The following is a 21,693-nucleotide window of genomic DNA, read 5'->3' on the forward strand; positions in this document are numbered from 1 at the left end:
GGGGCGGGGATGCAGGGGCGAATCTATAAAGGGTGCCATTCGGCCAGTTCGCTCCTCAGAAGCGCTGAGAGCGCGGCCGGGACGGTTGGAGAAGAAGGCGGCTCCCGGAAGGGGGAGAGACAAACTGCCGTAACCTCTGCCGTTCAGGAGCCCGGTTACTTATTTATTCGTTACCCTTTTTCTTCTCCCTCCCCCAACCTTTTCCTTCCCCCTCTTCTTTTTTTTTCTTTTTTGAGAGACGAAAAATCTCCGGAAAGGGGGAGGAAAACTCCTTTCGCTCCTTCTTGTTTCCCCGCCTTCTTCCCTCCCCCACCTCTTCCTTCTCTGGTCTTTTCCTCCCGACTTGGGGAGGTCCTTCTCGGTGGCCGCCCCGACAGGGTCTGAGCACCTAGGCAGAGGCGGCGCAGGCTTTTTGTAGTGAGGTTTGCGCCTGCGCAGCGCGCTTGCCTCCGCGATGCACGGGGGTGGCACCCCCTCCGGGGACAGCGCATGCCCGCTGCGCACCATCAAGAGAGTGCAGTTCGGAGTCCTCAGTCCGGATGAACTGGTAAGCCTCTTTGCACTCGCACTCCTCCCTCCCGCGCCGCGGGCGGAGCTTGACAGCGGCTGCGGAAACTTGGCGCTTCTCACTGCGTAACATGACAAGCAGGAAGGATGGGTTACCAGCGCCAAGGCAGTGCGGGGTGCAGAGTTAAATTTTGTTAGTGTGTGAGCAAGCTGAGCTCTGTGTCTGGATTGGGAGCCTGGTAGCTGGAGGGGCTGGAGAGGAGGGAGAGAAGGGTGACTGGCTCCACACCACAAAGATAACCGACGTTAAATGAGATCAGACGAATCCTAGGGGGTCTTTGCAAGCTTGGATAAGAAGTCGAGCCCCAGATTTTTTCCTTCCCTGTTCTACAACTATTCTGTGAGCACCTACTATGTAATAGACCCTAGACGCTGGGGATGCAGAGGTAAAAAAGACAAGGGCCCTGCCTTTTAGAGCACTTTCTGTGGGAAGAAGCAGGAGAAACACCCAAAAAACAAACGAATAAATGAACGAGCAAGATAATTCAGTTATGGCAAGCGCCTTGAATAAAGGGAAACGGTGTAATGCGATAGTCACTGAGGTGAGGCTACTTTACTTTAGATGGGGTGGTGTCAGGGTCTGTGAAGGCCTGTCTGAGGAGATGACATTACCTGAATGATGAGAAGCAGCCACACATCTAGGCCATAGTTTCTAGGACAGGAGCTTGTCAGGGGAAACAGCAAGTGCAGAGGGCCTGAGGAAGGAAGGAATTTGTTGTGTCCCAGGGGCTGAAAGAAGACCATTGTGGCTGAGGTTTAGTGGGTGAGGAGAATATTATCGAAATGGGCTGGAGAAGCATGAGGTGGCGTAGGCCAGATGGGATATTGTAAATCATGGTAAAGATTCTAAATTTATTTTCAATAGGAGGTTATTGGAGAATTATAAGAAGAGTGACATCAATTTTACATTAAAAAAACAACTGTACTTTGTTTGCTCAGTGAAGAACCGATTTGGGTGTAGGTCTAAGCATGGAAGCAGGAGAAACCAGGGAGGAATGTAGTTTTGGAGGAGAGCTGTTGGTGACTTGGACTCCTTTTGTGGAGCGAACTGGAGGGTTAGTTGGCTGGAAAGAATGGAGTTAAATGGCTGTTAGTGGATGGAGAAGAGTTTGTTGGTTGGAGAAGGCTCAGTTGTGTGAAATTTGTATCTGGAGTCAGAACCTCCTGAACTCAAATCAAACCCATACCACAGAATTAACTCCAGATGGAGTTAAGATTTAAATCTAAAAAACAAAACTAATGCACTCAAAAAATATAGGAGGCTTTTGGGGGCTGAAACTCTTAATAGTAATGAATTAATTATGAGTAAGTTTTATTAAGTGTCTATTATGTGATAGGCACTGAGCTAAGCATTTTACATATAAGAAAGAACAGGGCACATTTCACTTCTGTTTATCAGAGACACCATGGATAGCTAAAAACATTGGAAAACTATTCAAGGTGACAGACAAGATTAGGCTTCTTAATATACAAGGAATACAAATCAGTAAAGAAAGCACACATCTATACTAGACAACTGCATAAAAGATATGAATAGGCAGTTCACAGAATTAGTACAAAAATAGCCAGTAACAATATTGAGTTTACTAGTAAAAACAACTTAAATTTTTTTCCCTACTGTCAAAAAAAATAGGAAATAGGCATGTTATATAACTTTTTTGGAGGACAGTTTGACAATTTTATGCATAGTTTAATACGGATATTCCTTGATGCCGCACCACCACTTCTAAAAATTTATCCTCAAATAAAAAACTCATTTCTCCCCTTCACCATGCCTCTCCCCTAGTCTTGCCTAGTTCACCAAGCAGGCAATGGCTCCATCATTCATCCAGTTGCTCAGGCCAAAAAAACCTAAAAGCCATCTTTGATTCCTCTCTTTCTCCCAACCTCCACTCAGTACATCTGCCAGTTTGTCAGTTTTGCTTTTCAAAATATGTCTAGAATTCAGCCATTTGTACTATCTATTTTCAATCACCATGGTCCATTCCACCATCTTCTTTCTCATAGAGTACTGCATTAGCCTTAGCCCCATTTGTTCCTCCTACAGTTTGCAGAGCAGCTACAGAGGTTTTTTTCATCATCTCTTTCCTTCATAATACCATTTTCAAAAGATCCAAAACCCTTACTGTGACCTATTAGGTCCTATATTATCTGGCTCCTGCTTGCCTCACCATCTCATTACCACCAATCACCTCTTTGCTCGTCTTTAACTACACTGACTTGTTTGTTCTTCCAACACTGCAAGCTCATTCTTACCTCAAGGACTTTATTATTCACGGTTCCTGGTGCTCAGAACATTGCCCAGACTTCCTCAGCCTGTCCTTTTCTGTCAGTATGTTCCCTGCTCAGATGTTATATCATTTGGAGCTCTCCCCTGACCACCCTATTTAAATGGCATCCCCCTGCATTCTTTAACCACTAGTCTTGACTTTATCTTACTTCATAAACCTGAGAGGATTCGTTTTTCTGTTTCTTGCCCCCTCAATAAAATGTAAATTTCATTAGGACTTTGTATTCACTCTTTCTTCCCTCAATATCTCAAGTAATGCCTGGCACATACTAGGTATGTAATTAAAAAGTTTGTTGAATAAGTGAGTGAATAAAATAATTGGACAAGTACACAAAGATACATGTAGAAGGATTTTTATTGCAGCATTGTTTGCAAATGACATTGTTCGAAGTTACAAATTGCCTAAATTGATTTACTAATAATCCTTTTGAATGATTCAAGGTCCATTCTTACAATAGAAGAAGACCTTCCTAATAGGTCAAATTCCCTGTTCCTCCCAAATTGCTGAGGCACTGCAGCAAACTCATAGGGGTGCAGGAAGAGATTTTAAATTTTCAAGAGAAGCACAGAAGCAGCTACATTTGTATGATGTCCTGGGAACTACTAGTTCCAGATAGTTCTCTTTCAACATTAGATGGCGCCAAATCCCTTCCAATGACATGTCTTTGTGCCGCTCAGTTTTTAGCAATTGCTGAATGCTGAGCAAAAGTCGTTGTAGAGCAAGAAATAAGGGTGGTGCTGTCCAATTCCAAGATTTGAGAAGTTGTGAAATGCCTGGCAGGTGTCATATAACTGTGGTTATTTGGGAAATAAATAAAAATGTTTTTATTTTAATATATTGAAATATTTTCCTCAATTTATGTGTATTATTTTTTCAATGGTTATTTAGTTGGTAGGACATAAGTATTAAGTTATTTGGAGCTGTGTGCTTAATAAGTGGATCTCTTCGCCTAAGGAGTGCTATGAAAGTTACCAAGACACTAAGGGGCACTAGTGTCTGATAGTTTAGAAATCTAGATAAGTGAAAAAGTTACTAAACAATGCAGAATGAGGCCCCATTTATGCAAAAAAAAAAAAAAAAAAAAAAGAACATAGTTGCATTTAAAAAGTGGAAGGCTATTCACAAAACTTTGATGTTTATATAGTGCTCCTATATTTAGAGGGAATAACAGTTCCACTTTGGATAGGAGGATGGATGGTTAAGGGGTCTTTTGTGGAACAGATAGTATTTAAGTGTAGCATGTTTTCCAGATGTCTTGAGGTGGGGTGTGTATTGAGAAGGTACTGAGGGTCTCTGAGAATTGGTTGAGAGGTAGAGCTATTGTCTTTGCTGTTAAAAGATGTGTTTGGATGTTGCCTAGTAGGGGGAAGGAAGCAAGAAGGTTTGGTGCTGAGCTTTCTGCAAAGCTTATACAAAGTCAGGGGAAGTGGGTGCTGAATTACATTTGAAGGAGTTGACTCCTATTAAAAGCAGCAGTCTTCTATGTGAAGCATAACTTAATTTATTTATGCCCCAACTTATTCCAAGAAGGATTTAAAACATTAATAGACTCTTTTAAGTAGTGTGGGCTACACTGGTGAATCAGATTATCCTTGTTTCAAATTATTTATAATCTAGTGAAGGATTTCCTGTATGTGCAACAAATATCTGTTGAGCCCCTACCATGTGCTGGTTACTGTGCTGGGTGCTGAGGATATAAAGATAAATGAAACATGATCCTTGCCCTCAAAGATTACAGTCCAGTGGGAGAGACAGATGTGTAAACAAGTCATTAAAGTTGGGCCGAGAATCTTTCTGGGTTATGGATAAGGATAGAAGACTTTACAAAGAGGTGACATTTGAATTGAGTCTTAAAGGGTGAAATGAAGTTTACTGGAAAGTAGGGAACGTGAAGAAAAGGAATTCTGAGAAATCTAAAAATCATTTATGCAGTTGGAGCATAAATAGGGAGGAGGCGGTACCAAATAAAACTGTAAGAGTGTGTTGAAGCCAAGTTGTAAAGCCCTTGTGTACTTTGCTAAAGACAGAGGAAAGAGAATGAGTATTGAGAATTGACGGCAGGCCTTTTGTTCTGCAAAACTTCAGGGGCACTGGGACCAGCCACCTCCTCGAGTCTAACCTTTCTCACGTGGGTAGTGAGAAAACCAGTGTTTGGATGAGGATTGGGGGTTAAAGGAGTTTGCATGTAATCCAAAGTGACAACTAACTTATGGTAGAAAGATAGTCTAGGACAGCCCCTGGCCCAGTCTCAATACCGGAAGCAGTATTAGTTCTTAGAAGGTGGTTGGCTTGGTGAGCATGGACTTAGAGCAGAGGGAGGTGAACAGTTTTGAGTGGGATTTCCCTTAGGCCTCTCTCTAGTGACTCTTCTGGCAGCCTGATTCAGGCCTACTTCTGGTTTTTTGTGTGTTTCATTCAAGGTGAGCAAACTCCCTAGAGTTTCTCACAGACACAATGCAGTTGATAGGGTTCCAGCTTTGTGAATTTAGTCATCCCCAGGCCTGTCTCCCTGAGATTTCATCAGGTCATCTTGATGAGCATCCTGGGTGCTCAGCCTCTTCAGCTTTGCATCTGTGGACCATTTTGGTTTCTACCTAGCAGTGGCCAGATTTATTATGAGGGGATTACTGATTCGACTGGCAGGGGACAGTCTTCTCTCTTTTTTCGAAGTTCTTTAAGGGCACTTTGCTACAGTGGAGGGTCCTAAGCAGTTTAATTCAGTTTAACAAACATTTATTAGGAGCCATGGGATCCAGGATGATAGAGAAGGGCCGCCTGCCTGAGAGATGCTTATAATCTATGGGGAAGACAGACCCCAGTAGATCATTTCATTGCATATGGGGTGTGCAGTCATAGAGGAGTTATAGAAGCACAGAGGAAGGGGTGCTAATCTGTCTTGGGAGGCTGTGGAAAGGCTCTCTGGAAGAAGCAATGCCTGAGCTGAGTCTTTAAGTAGCAGTTTATCTTGTAGAGAAGGGCATTCCAAGCAGAGATAATAGCATGTACAAAGACCCAGGGGAGTGCAGCACATATGCTGGGTAGTAGGAAGACCCCAGGGGACTCTGTTACTGATGTGGGGGAAAAATGGAAGGTGAAAACCTTATAAAACACTTTCTGTAAGCTCTCCTGGCTGAGTTTGGACATCATTCTGAGGACAAGAAGGTACGAAGATTAGATTTCCATTTTTAGAGGGGGAATCCCAGTTATGGTGTGGATGGATTGGAGAGAGAGAGGCTGGTGACCTATGGAACACTCTGATGTAGACCACAAGGGAAGGGCCTGACCTAGGGCAGTGGTAGTAGGGATGGAGAAGGCGGGCAAGATTCAAGAAATATTTAGGAGGTAAAAATGACCAGTACTTGGTGAATGACTGGATATTGCATCCTGGGTGTAAGCAGGCTAATTAAATCCTTAACGATTACGTAATTCATTGATGGAGACAGAATTCTAAGCCAAGGGTCTCTGATCCCAGCCCATACTCTTTCTACTGTTTTATGCCCGAGAGTAAAGAGGGGTAAGTATTGGTTTTGGACTTGAGTGCCACTATCTTACATGGGGACTAAACGAAAAGGAGAGATTTTTGTGGAGAAGGGAGTTTGCTTTTAGGCATGTTGAATTCGATTTATCAGTGGGATATCTGCAGGGGATTCATTAGGTAGTTTCATATGTGAATCCAGAATCCAGAAGAAAGGTGAGGCCTGGAGATAGAGATTTGGGCGACATCAGTATATAGTGAAAATCATGGGACAGCATATAGGGTGTGATGAGAAGTGTGGTTGAGCTGAAACCTTGTGGAGGAGTAGTGTTTAAGGAGCAGACCAAGGTAGAGGAGCCTGGGAAGGAGACTAAGGAGCAGCAGCCAGAGAGGTAGGAAGAAAGAGTGAGTGTCAAAAAAGTGGCCCATCTGTGGTGTCTCACAGACCAACAAGACAGGACTGAGAGGGTTCTGTTGAGTTTGACAGAGTGGAGCTTGTTGGCCCATCATGAGTGGTTGTAGGGATGTGGTGGTAGCAGAAGGAGATGGACTATATAAGAAGATAGCTGTGTATAAGCCCTCATAATCACTATAGTTTGCTGATTTGAACTCACTCGTCTGTTTTTCCAACATGATACAGTGGAAAAAATGCATAAACAAATCCTGGCTTTACTACTTTTTTAGTTGCATGACCTTGGGCCTCTCAGTTTTTGTAATCTGTAAAATGGAGACAGCAATGCATATTTTATGAAAAGTTAGTTATGAAGACAAGAATGAATCATCTAGCCCTGTGCTTGGCACCAGGATGCATCCTGGAGTTTAATCATTTATGCTGTGGCATGGTAGAGTGGGATGAGCATATGTTTGGGACCAGAGAGGGTTGGATTTGACTTCTGCTGGCTCCTTGAGATTGAGGCCTTGGGCAAGTCATTTCACACAGCTTCAGGTTTCTCATGTCTAAGTAATAGGGATTCATTCCTAGAAGTTTGTGGTGAGGATTAGAGAAACAAGGCATAGTAAGTACGTTTGGTGCTTGGCATGAAGTTGACATTCAAATTGAAGCTTTTATTAAGTTCTTCTGAGTTCTTCCCTCTGGAAGTTTAGTGGACCAAAAAGCCTAGCTAATTTAAAAGTCCTTGGTTATCAGTGTGTGAAAACTAAAGGTTTCTTCAACCAACCTTTAGCCCAAGGCAGAAATCTCTTCTTCAACTCCTATCTACTATTTCATTTCTTCCTTTCTTTCACTAAATTGGTCCCACTGAGTCTTGGCTCCACCTCTCTTAGGATTCTGGACCTTGCCTCTGCCTTCATCTCAGGAAGTGCCTGGGTTTATTTCTCCTCCAAATAATTTTTACCAGCCCTCCACTCTAGCACCTGGCTCTCCTGTGTTATCATAAAATTTCCATTTGAACATGGAAGGGTTCCGGCTGTCCAGGCCCTTGATAAGGAGGAAGTGATAAGGTTGGAGCAAAGAGTGCCTAACTTCATAGAGTTGGCAGAGCATGTCTTGGGGCAGAACACCTGTGCTGTCACAGCGGAAACAGAGATTCCTGCTAGGAACTCATTCTGGGCTTGATTTCAGCTTTGGGGAAGACACAGGCATTGATTTTTTAATTTTTCTTGAAACAACTTTTATATCTTTTTGTGATTAATTCCTATGTGTGTTAGTGACCTAAAATTCAACAAGGGGATATCTGGGATTTGAGTTTCAGAGGTAAGTGACTTGTATAGAACCTGGAGTCAACCACATGCTGTTCTGTGCACTCCCCACCCCACTCAGACAGTGACTGGGATAGACTTTTTTTTTTTTTTGACTGGGCAGACTTGACTGTGATATTCAACTTTAAAATTTCCGGAAGTATACACACACTGAGTCCCCACCCCCCATTGCCCTCACCCAAGGCTAAACCTGGTTAGTCTTCTGTAAATAGTTTGGAGTTCTTTGAGGCTTTAGTATATGAAAGTTGGAAACTAGGACTCCAATTTAATTATTTCCTTTTTTTCCTACAGAAGCGAATGTCTGTGACAGAGGGTGGTATCAAGTATCCTGAGACAACTGAGGGTGGCCGCCCCAAGCTCGGGGGGCTTATGGATCCGAGGCAGGGGGTGATCGAGCGGACTGGCCGCTGCCAAACATGTGCAGGTGAGTGCTGGAGGGTTGGCACGGAATTGTGAAGGGAAGGAGAGACTTGGGTCCTTAAAGAAAACCAGGCCTGAAGGGGGGCACCTGGAGACCTAGTTGCTGAGGTAAGAGCTGGGAGGAAAGTGTCAGGTGTGTGTTTCCACAGGAAACATGACAGAATGTCCTGGTCACTTTGGCCACATTGAGCTGGCCAAACCTGTGTTTCATGTGGGCTTCCTGGTGAAGACAATGAAAGTTTTGCGCTGTGTCTGCTTCTTCTGCTCCAAATTACTTGTGGACTCTGTGAGTGGGGGATGGGTCTTGGCCTGGGAGAGGGGTTACTTGGTGGGAGGCAGAGGAGCAGGCCCCAACTGACCCTGCTCTGCTCTGTCTCTAGAACAACCCAAAGATCAAGGACATTTTGGCTAAGTCCAAGGGGCAGCCCAAGAAGCGGCTCACACACGTCTATGACCTCTGCAAGGGCAAAAACATTTGCGAGGGTGGAGAGGAGATGGACAACAAGTTTGGTGTGGAGCAACCTGAGGGTGATGAGGATTTGACCAAAGAAAAGGTAGGTGGGGCTGGCAGACTGTTGGGGGTGGGGGAAGCGATCAGGAGGTGGCGTAGAACGGGTGGCTGGATCTCTGGGCTCTAATGGCCCTTCTCTCTCCTTGGAAGGGCCACGGTGGCTGTGGGCGGTACCAGCCCAGGATCCGGCGCTCAGGCTTAGAGCTGTATGCAGAGTGGAAACATGTCAATGAGGACTCTCAGGAGAAGAAGATCCTGCTGAGTCCTGAGCGAGTGCATGAGATCTTCAAACGCATCTCAGATGAGGAGTGTTTTGTGCTGGGCATGGAGCCACGTTATGCCCGGCCCGAGTGGATGATTGTCACAGTACTGCCTGTGCCTCCCCTCTCTGTGCGCCCTGCTGTTGTGATGCAGGGCTCTGCCCGTAACCAGGTCAGTGGCTTCTGGACTCCGCCTCTCAGCTGAATGGCTAGGTGTCTGAGGGGAGGGAGCCCTGTGGATGGGGGTAGAGGAGTACAGAAGCCACTGGTGGAGTGCATTGTTCATGGATGAGGGACAGATCATCTGAGTGTGAAAATACCCTGCCACGTGCTAGCTGTGTAACCTTTAACAAGGCCCCTAAGGTGGTTAAAGTTCATGAAGGTGCTTCTGTATCTGTGAAATGAGACACCAGGCCTGCTTCCCAGGGTGGTGTGAGTATGAGAGAGGCGCTGGGTGCTGGCACATGTATGCCAAGTGCTCATTGGTAACTAGATTGTGACCCTGTTGACTTCCTACCTCAGGATGACCTGACTCACAAACTGGCCGACATCGTGAAGATCAACAATCAGCTTCGGCGCAATGAGCAGAATGGTGCAGCGGCCCATGTTATTGCAGAGGATGTGAAACTTCTCCAGTTCCATGTAGCCACCATGGTGGACAATGAGCTGCCTGGCTTGCCTCGTGTGAGTCAGCATGCTCCCCACACCCTGTGCCTGAGAGGAAAAGGGATTGGGGCCAGTTTAGGGAGCCAGCATGAGGCCTCTGAGCTCTGGAGGCAGGGCCCATGCTGACTGCTGGGGTGCCCCTACCCTTGTTTCCTCACAGGCCATGCAGAAGTCTGGGCGTCCTCTCAAGTCCCTGAAGCAGAGGTTGAAGGGCAAGGAAGGCCGTGTGAGAGGGAATCTGATGGGCAAGCGAGTGGACTTCTCAGCACGCACTGTCATCACCCCCGATCCCAACCTCTCCATTGACCAGGTTGGCGTGCCTCGCTCCATTGCTGCCAACATGACCTTTGCAGAGATTGTCACCCCTTTCAACATTGACAGGTATGCCTCAGTTTAGAAGCCCTGCCTGGAGTGGTGGGGAAGACATGAGGGGAATAGACTCAGAGTGAATAGGAGGGAGCATTGAAATTTAAGAGCTAGGTTTCCACTTGGGGCTTTGGGATGAAGGGGGGTGATATTTCTGGGAAGTGTTTTGTTCATTGCACCTTTTTCCTTCCTAGACTTCAGGAACTAGTGCGCAGGGGGAATAGCCAGTACCCAGGGGCCAAGTACATCATCCGAGACAATGGTGATCGCATTGACCTGCGTTTCCACCCCAAACCCAGTGACCTTCACCTGCAGACTGGCTATAAGGCATGTAACAAGCTTACCTGAGCAGGAAGCTTTTTGAATGGGGGCTGACTAAACTGGGCCTGCAGAGACTGTCCTGTTTATTTGGATCCAGGCTTATTGACTCTCTTTAAAAGACTATTGCTGTCCTAGGCTAGGTTGTAGCTGCCAGCCACTGCCATTCTGGGTAGGGGTCACACAAACCCAAGGCCAGCATGAGGGATATAATATGGCAAGGAAGAGGGATCCAGGGAGGAACAGAGCAGAAGTCTTTGTTCAAAGTCTCTCTTGATTTTCTTCCCCGACTAAATTCTCTGAGGTTGATGAGTACTGTTCTTAGGTCATCTCTGATAACCTGGTATTTTAGGCCAGGGCCTGGCCCAGAGAGGGTGATTGATCAGTGTTTCAAGTGAAAAAATACCACAGTATCATCCGTTTTATCTCGAATGCATGTCATCATTAGGTCCACCGTCATTTCATTCTTAGCATTCTCTCTTGACTGAGACTTTTCCGCATTTTACCTTCCTAGGTGGAACGGCACATGTGTGATGGGGACATTGTTATTTTCAACCGGCAGCCAACTTTGCACAAAATGTCCATGATGGGGCATCGGGTTCGAATCCTCCCATGGTCTACTTTTCGCTTAAACCTTAGGTCGGTCCCCTGGCTGAGGGAAGTAGGCTGGGGGTTGGGCTACCCCACTGAGCTTTCACTGCAGGTATCTTCCCGACTCTGACTTCCCTCTTTCACTACAGTGTGACAACTCCATACAATGCCGACTTCGATGGGGATGAGATGAACCTGCACCTGCCACAGTCTCTGGAGACTCGGGCAGAGATCCAGGAGCTTGCCATGGTGCCACGCATGATTGTCACCCCCCAGAGTAATCGCCCTGTCATGGGCATCGTGCAAGACACACTCACAGCAGTGCGCAAATTCACTAAGAGAGACGTCTTCCTGGAGCGGGTGTGTGGTCCTGGAGAGGAATTCTGGCTTGAGCAGGCAGAGGGGCCCCAGGGCAGTGAGGCTGAGGTCAGGGAGGAAGAGCTGTGGTTTTTGCCCTGACTTGTTTTGCAAAACCTGCATATGAGACTACCTTTCCTGTGAGGTGGAAGGAAAGAGGATTAGAAAAGATTAGAGGCCAAAAAAGGTGTATGGCTTTAGCTCTCCATTTAATTCCGTAACATGTCATGTAATTTCAGATATTGTCTGGGAAGTAAAGATGAAGGGAAAAATAAATTACCTTGATAAAAAATTTTATCTTTTTCTTTCTTTTTACTTTCACTTATTTCCTAATCATTAAAAGTAACTTGTGCTTAACTGTCACCAAAAAAAGTCTCCTTATGACAACACATTTTTTAATTAAAATTTTGGAAAACATTTTTCTTGGCATCTCTACCTTTAAAATCTGTCTTTCATCCTTGGGCAGGGTAGCCTCCCCTAACATTCCCCAAAAGACCACAGTTCTGAGTTCCCATCTTTTCTTCCTCTTTATCTCATAGGGTGAAGTGATGAACCTCCTAATGTTTCTGTCCACATGGGATGGGAAGGTCCCACAGCCAGCCATCCTGAAGCCCCGGCCCCTGTGGACAGGCAAACAGATCTTCTCCCTCATTATACCAGGCCACATCAACTGTATCCGCACCCATAGCACCCATCCTGATGATGAGGACAGTGGCCCTTACAAGCACATCTCTCCTGGGGACACCAAGGTAGGGCCTGACTTTTGGATGTGTGGGGACAGAGTTTGAACATAGGAGCCTCAGCAAGGGCCTTGAGTGGCTGCTTTGTCTGCAGGTGGTGGTGGAGAATGGGGAGCTGATCATGGGAATCTTGTGTAAGAAGTCTTTGGGCACGTCAGCCGGCTCCTTGGTCCACATCTCCTACCTGGAGATGGGTCATGACATCACTCGCCTCTTCTACTCCAACATTCAGACTGTCATTAACAACTGGCTTCTCATCGAGGGTACGTATAGGGGCTCTTCCCAACCCTCTGAATCTTCTCTCTCCCCCTGCTTATTGCTCTTTTCTCTCCCTTTCTCCTTCCTTTTTGGTTTTGGTGTTCTTCCATCTACTTTCTTAGCTGTGATTCCATCCCGTGTTTCTTGGATGTCCAATGAAGGTGTCGCTGATGTTTCTCCTTATCTTTAGGTCATACCATTGGTATTGGGGACTCCATTGCTGATTCTAAGACTTACCAGGACATTCAGAATACTATTAAGAAGGCCAAGCAGGATGTCATTGAGGTGAGAGGGAAGGCTAGGCAAAGACTGAATAAGAACCTCTCATGGACTTTGAACTTAACATCAACAAGAGCAAAGGGAGTGTCAGAATTAGAGAGAAGGAAAATAGAACAAGGATTGATGTTTCACTAAAAACTCTGCCTTCTCTTACACCTAGGTCATAGAGAAGGCTCATAACAATGAGCTAGAGCCCACCCCAGGGAACACTCTGCGGCAGACATTTGAGAATCAGGTGAACCGCATTCTCAATGATGCCCGAGACAAGACTGGCTCCTCGGCCCAGAAATCCCTGTCTGAATACAACAACTTTAAGTCTATGGTTGTGTCTGGAGCTAAAGGTTCCAAGATCAACATCTCCCAGGTGGGGAGCCTTGTCTTTCCAGATATGGGACACATTGAAGGTTGGGAGGAGGAGGGAAGGTATGTGTTGCGGGCGGGGGCGGGGGGGAGTTGAGGAAAATACTGGGAACTCATATTCTTAAGGCAAAGGGAGTTAGATGCACCCTGCTTTTTATGTTTCCCAGGTCATTGCTGTCGTTGGGCAGCAGAATGTGGAGGGCAAGCGGATCCCATTTGGATTCAAGCATCGGACTCTGCCTCATTTCATTAAGGATGACTATGGGCCCGAGAGTCGTGGCTTTGTAGAGAACTCCTACTTGGCTGGCCTCACACCCACCGAATTCTTTTTCCATGCCATGGGGGGTCGTGAGGGCCTCATTGACACAGCTGTCAAGACTGCTGAGACTGGTGAGGCATTCAGATCCAGGGCCCTTCCATTGGCTGGTACCAGGGAGTACCATAGACTTAGAAGCCCCCTGGGAGTAGGGAATGGGGGTTCTCAAGCTAAAGTCTTCTATTTCCAGAGATATAATTTTGGCCTTTGTGGAAGGAATAGAGATTAAAGCTCAAGAGTTAGACAAGTGCCCTTGTTCTGAATGCTGTATAGCATTTCAGGATAAGGGATAGAGCCTCTGGGTCTCTGTTCTAACCTATCTTATGGAGGCTGGTTCCTAGAGGACTCTGCTTGGCTTGGTTCCATCTGGCGATGGATATGGCTTTCATTAAAAAGCCTTGGGGATGAGGGGCTAATAGCCGGCTCTTTGAGGATCAGGTGGGTTAAGGCACTGGAGTACCCAGTAAGGCTTATCCTGAGATAGAAACGGTTCCTTGGGCTTTGTCATCCTTTTCTTGCCTTGAGTCTAACAGTTGATAACCTCCCTTCAGGGTACATCCAACGGCGGCTGATCAAGTCCATGGAGTCAGTGATGGTGAAGTATGATGCAACTGTGCGGAACTCTATCAACCAGGTGGTACAGCTGCGCTACGGCGAGGATGGCTTGGCAGGCGAGAGCGTTGAGTTCCAGAACCTGGCTACCCTTAAGCCTTCCAACAAGGCTTTTGAGAAGAAGTGAGGAGGTGGCAGGCGGGTGGTTCTCACCCCTGGGACTCAGGGCCAGAGTTGTAGGATTCCCCTCTCCACACAGATTACCTAGAATGAGTCTTGCAGTGGACCTTACCTTTTATAGCCCTTTCCCCACTTGTCTGACAGCAGCTGCACTATGGGAGAGGGTGGATGGAGAGCAGAGATGAGACTCATCACCACTTTGTCCCTGGTGAAGGTACAAAGCAAGTCTAGAGGAGCTGTCACAGGTTCCACTGGCTCTCTTTGGGCCTAGAATTTATATTTTCCTGCCCAGGATTCTTGTCTCCAAAGTCCTGTTTCTGTGGGATGCACACCTTTGGGAGCTTTACAAAGCTCCTATGGGAATCAGGCCCCAGGGCCCAATTGCCCGTTGACCATGCCCTGCCATCTGCAGGTTCCGCTTTGATTATACCAATGAGAGGGCCCTGCGGCGCACTCTGCAGGAGGATCTGGTGAAGGATGTACTGAGCAATGCACACATTCAGAATGAGCTGGAGAGAGAATTTGAGCGGATGCGTGAGGATCGGGAGGTGCTTAGGGTCATCTTCCCAACTGGCGACAGCAAGGTGCGTTTGGGCAGGAAGGGATATGCTAGAGAAGTGCTGCCTCTGAGTGGCTGTCCCTGACTCATGATCCTTCTTTCCTTCCCTCTCGCTTCAGGTTGTCCTCCCCTGCAACCTGTTGCGCATGATCTGGAATGCTCAGAAAATTTTCCACATCAACCCTCGCCTTCCCTCCGACCTGCACCCCATCAAGGTAGTAGAGGGTGAGTACCTGCTTTGGGTCCTCCAGGCCAGGATGGGGTTCAGGAATCTGTTGGCCTATGGTCTAATATGCTTTCACCCTTCATTTGGCCCCCAGGAGTTAAGGAACTGAGCAAGAAGCTGGTGATCGTGAATGGGGATGACCCACTGAGCCGGCAGGCTCAGGAGAATGCCACACTGCTCTTCAATATTCACCTTCGATCCACACTGTGTTCCCGCCGCATGGCTGAGGAGTTTCGGCTCAGTGGAGAGGCCTTCGACTGGCTGCTTGGAGAGATCGAGTCCAAGTTCAACCAAGCCATTGTAAGTGTTTTATTCATCATCTCAGCCTTGTTTTTCTCCTTTGACCTATTGACTTCTCTGGGTTCTGAGAACAGCCCACCTCTGCCCACAATCACCTAATAATAGCTCTCATTCATTGAAAGATTGCTGTGTACCAAGTCTTGTATTTCAGGCTTTATACCTTTATTTCGTAGCAGTCTTAAGATGATTCTAGTAGAGATTGTTAATACCATGTCGTAGAGATAAAAACAGCCTTGGAGAGATGGCGTGACTGTACTGTATGATAGTCAGATAGGAAATAAGTGATATGGCTAGTATATGAAATGAGAGTGTTGTTTTTTTTTTTTTCTTCTTAAAAATGCTTGCTGTGTGTGGAATTCTAAGTTAGGTGGAGGTAGGGAATTGGAGTAAGCAGAAATGAGATCTACAGATACTGGAATATACCATCACTGTCTAAGGATTTTATAGGGTAATAGAAGAAGAGAAGCATTTAATTATAGTCGTACTTCTGAATCCATTTGATCTAAATCCAGTATTATAAATTAAATAATTAACATACATTAGGGTGCTATAAAACATGATTGAAAGAAATGAAAGAAGACTTAAATGGAAAGACATTTCATGTTTATGAATTAGAAAACTTAATATTGTTTAATAGCAATAACCAAAGTGATCTACAGATTCAATACAATCAGTACCAAGTTCCAGCTGCCTTTTTTGCAGAAATTTATAAGCTGTAATTCATATGGAAATGCAAGGGACCCATAATAGCCAAAACAGTTTGAAAAAGAACAAAACTTGGAAGACACACACTTCTCGATTTCAAAACTTAATACAGAGCTGCAGTAGTTAAGACATTGTGCTGCTGACGTAAAGATCCATATATAGATCAGTGGAAGAGGCTTGAGAGTCTAGAAATAAACCATTACGTTTATGGTTACTTGATTTTTGACAAGAGTGCCAGGTCAATTAAATGAGTAAAGGATAGTGTTTTCAACAAATAGTGCTGGGACAACTGGATGTCACTTGGAAAAGAGTAAAGTTGAATTCCTGCCTCACAAAAATCTCAAAATATATTTAAGACCTAAACATGAGAACTAACCTATACAAAAATCTTAATATATTTAAGACCTAAATATGAGAACTAAAACTATAAAACTCTTAGAAGGAAACACTGGGGTAAATCTTAATGGCCTTGGATTAGGCAGTGGATCCTTAGGTATGGCACCAAAAACATGAGCAGCAACAGGAGTAAATAAATTGGATTTCATCAAAATTAAAAATTTCTGTGATTCAGAGACCACCATCAAGAAAATAAAAACACAACACACAGAATGGGAGGAAATATTTGCAAATAAAATATCTGATAAGGGCCATGCAAAAGGACTATTACAGTCTGTGGCCATGCCACCCTGAACACGCCTGATCCCGTCTGATCTTGGAAGCTAAGCAGGGTCGGGCCTGGTTAGTACTTGGATGGGAGACCACCTAGGAAGACTGGGTGCTGTAGGTATTAAAAAAAAAAAAATAGCACTATTACAAATCAACAGTGAAAAGAAAAAAATGTTTAAGGATTTGACTAGAACTTTTCCCTAAAAGAGATATATGAATGACCAGTAAACACATGAAAAGATGCTGTGCATTATTAGCCATGTGGTAAATCAAAACCACAGTGAGATACCACTTCATGCCCACTAGCAGGTGTTGGTGAGGATGTGGAGAAATTAGAATTCTCATACACTACTGGTGGGAATGGTACAACTGCTTTGGGTAACAGTTCCTCAAAAGTTTAAACAGAGTTACGTGACCCAGCAGTTCCATCCCAATATACCCAAGAAAATTGAAAGAATATGTCTACACAAAAATCTGCACTCAAATATTTATAGCAGCATTATTCATGATAGCCAAAGCAGTGAAACAATTTGAATGTTCACTCATTAATGAATGGATACACAAAACTGTTATATCCATACAAGGGAATATTGTTCCATGATAAAAAGTAATAAGCTATCAAGCCATAAGAAACAGTTATGAATCTTAAATACATATTACTAAGTGAAAGAAGCCAGTCTGAAAAGGGTATATACTGTATGATTCTAATTAAAAGGTTCAATTTTATGGTATATGGTTATATCTCAATTAAAATAATGCATTGGGAGCTTCCCATTTAGAAGACTATCACCAAATGAATATTTACATTGTAACTTTTGCATACTTTTAGAAATTTGGGGGTTTTTGGATGGTATATAATACCTTTTTCTGGGTCTAAAGCACATCAGGTACAAAATGGGATGTGTAAATTGAAGCACTGTCTAAGGAAAGGGATGGTCAAATAAGACTGACAATTTTAAGTCTCTCTGCCTTATCCACATGCGTCTGTTCCATGTTGTGTAAGAGCAGAGGATAGTCTCAGTCCTGAGTGCAGCTTGCTGTCATTCATCAGAAGAAGGGTGAGCTTGCTTTTTCTGGTGCTAGCATCTCTTACTCTCTAGGCCCATCCTGGGGAAATGGTGGGCGCTCTGGCTGCACAGTCCCTTGGAGAACCTGCAACCCAGATGACCTTGAACACCTTTCACTATGCTGGTGTGTCTGCTAAGAATGTGACATTGGGTGTGCCCCGGCTTAAGGAGCTCATCAACATTTCCAAGAAGCCAAAGACCCCCTCACTTACTGTCTTCCTGCTGGGCCAGTCTGCTCGAGATGCCGAGAGAGCCAAGGTAGGCCTTGGAGGATGGGCTTCCAGGCAGGAGGAGGAGAGGAATTCTTTTCATTGAATAAAAGGTTTAGGATTCCCTCTACAGGAGGCTTTGAAGAAGCTTTTGGTGCTACCCACTGCTTGTGTTATGAATCCCTTTTTCTTCCCAGGACATTCTGTGCCGCCTGGAACATACAACATTGAGGAAAGTGACTGCCAACACAGCTATCTACTATGACCCGAACCCCCAGAGCACGGTGGTGGCAGAGGATCAGGAATGGGTGAATGTCTACTATGAGATGCCTGACTTTGATGTGGCCCGAATTTCCCCCTGGCTTTTGCGGGTGGAGCTGGACCGGAAGCACATGACTGATCGGAAGCTGACCATGGAGCAGATTGCTGAAAAGATCAATGCTGGTAAGGCTCGGAGTGCCAACCCAGCCCAGGAGTTTTGCCCAGGATCCTCCTTTGTCATGTCATTGCACTCTAGTCCCCAACGAGCCACCCACCCTCACCGCCTTCCATATGCTGGTTCTAATCCCCCAAGGCATCTCTTCTTCACTTCCCCTCTGCACTCCCTTTTCTTTCAGTGTTTCTCCTCTTTCTAGAAGGGTCCTATGAGAAGGAGGGGGGAGCCAAAAGAGCACCCTGTAAGGAGAGAGCTTCAGATGAACAATGACTGGGAAGTACTGTAGATGTGATCTTTCTCATGGCTCCTCACCAGGTTTTGGCGATGACTTGAATTGCATCTTTAATGATGATAATGCAGAGAAGCTGGTACTCCGTATCCGCATCATGAACAGTGATGAAAACAAAATGCAAGAGGTAAATGGGATCCAAGAAGAACTTCATGTGTCAAACATAGGAAGCCATTAAAATGAAAGCAACCTGGACACCACCTAATGTAGGAATGGGTAATGGTGGTTAGCAATGATTTTCAAAACTTTTAGCAGCAAAAATTTTCAAAATCTGAAGTAGCAGTTATTTAGATAAAAAAGATAGTGTTAAAGTGGGGACATTCCCATAGTCCTGTCATTGGCTCTCCTTCCCTGAAGCTCCTGCATGAGAGCCCGGGGTAGATTTGAGGGTAGGTTGGACAGGATTGCTATGTCCTAGGGGAAGTGGTGTGATAGCGGGTGTAATAAGACCCAGGAAAATGTTTGACTAGTGACTTTACTCTGGGCATGGCTCCTAAAAATTGTTCAACAGGTGTGGGTACCTGGTGCTTTAATAATAAAAACCTAGAACTTAACTATTGAACTATTGGAGAATAGGTAAGAAATGTGTGCTTGATGGACTACAGTATACTTTCATTCAGTAAGATTATTTGTCTAGGCAGTAGCAGCCTGGGTGAATACTCAGTGGGTGCCAGAATAAGAGCAGAGAGTGCTATATGCCTTGCTACAGCCCTCAGAGTTGCACGCACACACAAGTGGAAATTGTGTTAGGATTTTGGAGTGTGGGTGCTTTTCTTAGGTTTCTTTTAATGTGAGCATATAAACATGATAAAAAGTAATCTCACTGGAACTGAAGAGGGCAGAGTCTGGGGCCTGACTTGACTCTTGGGTCCCAGAGGAGGCTGTGGTTTGAGTTGAGCCTGGGAAGAGCCTGGAGTATTCCAGAAGTAGTGACTTCACTCTTGTTGCAGGAAGAAGAGGTGGTGGATAAGATGGATGATGACGTTTTCCTGCGCTGTATTGAGTCCAACATGCTGACAGATATGACCCTGCAGGGTATTGAGCAGATCAGCAAGGTCAGCCATTCCCTTCCCCACAGTCCTTCCACCTCCTACTTTTCTTTCTCTCACACCCCCACCCAACCAACTTGAACTCACTATGTCTCCCTCCAGGTGTACATGCACTTGCCACAGACAGACAACAAGAAGAAGATCATTATCACAGAGGACGGGGAATTCAAGGCCCTGCAGGAGTGGATTCTGGAGACGGACGGTGTAAGCTTGATGCGGGTGTTGAGTGAGAAGGATGTGGACCCTGTGCGCACTACGTCCAATGACATTGTGGAGATCTTCACGGTGAGCCCCTTAGAGCTCTACTGTCTGTCCAGTAGACAGAGCCCAGCTGTCTGTCCTGGATTTCTGGCTTGAGACCTGCTCCTTGGGTCTCCTGGCAACAAACAGTTGGATTGTGTGTTCTCACTCACAGGATTTCTTTGGTCAGATTTTTTATGCCTGAATCCACTTTTAAGTCTGGGCTTCACTGACTTTTGGCTGTCCCTCTATGGATCTAGGTGGCGGTAGGAGCCGGGAGCAGAGCTACTCTGTCTTGACCTTTCACCCCCAAACCCCATGCCAGGTGCTGGGTATTGAAGCTGTGCGGAAGGCCCTGGAGCGGGAGCTTTACCATGTCATCTCCTTTGATGGTTCCTATGTCAATTACCGGCACTTGGCTCTCTTGTGTGATACTATGACCTGTCGTGGCCACCTGATGGCCATCACGCGACACGGAGTCAATCGCCAGGATACTGGACCTCTCATGAAGTGCTCCTTTGAGGAAACGGTAATGGCAGAACTAATGAACAGGGTGGAAAGAGGGAGTGCTTTGAGAAAAAGAGTGTCCACCAAAGTGAATGTGCTGTAGGGTGGGCACTGGTGCTGTTCTTCCCTCTGGTGGGTGGGTTGGCTCTGACAAGGGTGGAACAGCCCTGGAGTGCTATGTCGAGGGGGCTAATGGGTAGTGCCCCCTCTTTGGTTGTCAGGTGGATGTGCTTATGGAAGCAGCTGCACATGGAGAGAGTGACCCTATGAAGGGGGTGTCTGAAAATATCATGCTGGGCCAGCTAGCTCCAGCTGGCACTGGCTGTTTTGACCTCCTGCTTGATGCAGAGAAGTGCAAGTATGGCATGGAGATCCCCACCAATATCCCCGGCTTGGGGGCTGCTGGACGTGAGTATGACAGCCTCAGCTGTGTACAGAAATTGGCTGGCTCTTCCAAGGGGAGGCAGTCCATTAATGTTGAGAGGGTGGCTTGTCCCTAAGTGCTATTTCTCATAAGTCACTGTGTACCTTTTATGTAGCCACTGGCATGTTCTTCGGTTCGGCACCCAGTCCCATGGGAGGAATTTCTCCAGCCATGACACCTTGGAACCAGGGTGCAACCCCAGCCTATGGCGCCTGGTCCCCCAGTGTTGGTGAGTGACCCAGCCCAGGAAGAGAGTCCTCTTGGTGGTTCAGGAGATGGATGAGCTGGGTTTGTTGGAACACAGGAGGCTGTGGAGCACTAGAGATGGTGTTGGGCTCCAGCTCTGGTTTTAACTTAATGTTTTTCTTAATTTGCAGGGAGTGGAATGACCCCAGGGGCAGCTGGCTTCTCTCCCAGTGCTGCTTCAGATGCCAGCGGCTTCAGCCCTGGTTACTCCCCTGCCTGGTCTCCCACGCCAGGCTCCCCAGGCTCCCCAGGCCCCTCAAGCCCATACATCCCCTCACCAGGTGAGTTTCCCCTGTCTGTCAGGGCAAGTTTATTTTCTCTCTGATCTTTCCTTTGGGCTTGTCTATCCATCATTTAACTCCTTTTGATTTCTTTCCCACAGGTGGTGCCATGTCTCCCAGCTACTCCCCAACATCCCCTGCCTACGAGCCCCGCTCCCCTGGGGGCTACACACCCCAGAGTCCTTCCTACTCCCCTACTTCACCCTCCTACTCCCCTACTTCTCCGTCCTATTCTCCAACCAGTCCCAACTATAGTCCCACGT

General features: G+C 46.0%; 1 protein-coding gene and 1 pseudogene across 1 annotated transcript in view; both read left to right on the forward strand.

Annotated features, from left to right (window-relative positions):
• The first annotated feature begins 45 nt into the window (after window positions 1–45).
• Window positions 46–21,693, forward strand: part of POLR2A (RNA polymerase II subunit A) — a 23,034-nt gene continuing 1,386 nt past the window's right edge. The window contains 29 exon segments of the mRNA XM_039847217.1: window positions 46–547; window positions 8,344–8,476; window positions 8,622–8,758; window positions 8,853–9,026; window positions 9,134–9,415; window positions 9,766–9,927; window positions 10,070–10,290; window positions 10,470–10,602; window positions 11,108–11,232; window positions 11,334–11,544; window positions 12,081–12,290; window positions 12,376–12,544; window positions 12,730–12,824; window positions 12,979–13,182; window positions 13,346–13,568; window positions 14,046–14,229; window positions 14,639–14,810; window positions 14,905–15,010; window positions 15,106–15,311; window positions 17,783–18,007; window positions 18,156–18,402; window positions 18,710–18,810; window positions 19,634–19,738; window positions 19,835–20,017; window positions 20,298–20,501; window positions 20,701–20,887; window positions 21,019–21,132; window positions 21,281–21,430; window positions 21,532–21,689. Coding sequence (XP_039703151.1) covers window positions 455–547; window positions 8,344–8,476; window positions 8,622–8,758; window positions 8,853–9,026; window positions 9,134–9,415; window positions 9,766–9,927; window positions 10,070–10,290; window positions 10,470–10,602; window positions 11,108–11,232; window positions 11,334–11,544; window positions 12,081–12,290; window positions 12,376–12,544; window positions 12,730–12,824; window positions 12,979–13,182; window positions 13,346–13,568; window positions 14,046–14,229; window positions 14,639–14,810; window positions 14,905–15,010; window positions 15,106–15,311; window positions 17,783–18,007; window positions 18,156–18,402; window positions 18,710–18,810; window positions 19,634–19,738; window positions 19,835–20,017; window positions 20,298–20,501; window positions 20,701–20,887; window positions 21,019–21,132; window positions 21,281–21,430; window positions 21,532–21,689 — 4,914 coding nt within the window. The 5' untranslated portion in view covers window positions 46–454.
• LOC120589992 (uncharacterized) lies at window positions 16,685–16,803 on the forward strand (annotated as a pseudogene).

Source organism: Pteropus medius, unplaced genomic scaffold (genome assembly GCF_902729225.1).
Source record: "Pteropus medius unplaced genomic scaffold, Ma_sr-lr_union100, whole genome shotgun sequence".
Lineage (NCBI taxonomy): Eukaryota > Metazoa > Chordata > Mammalia > Chiroptera > Pteropodidae > Pteropus > Pteropus medius.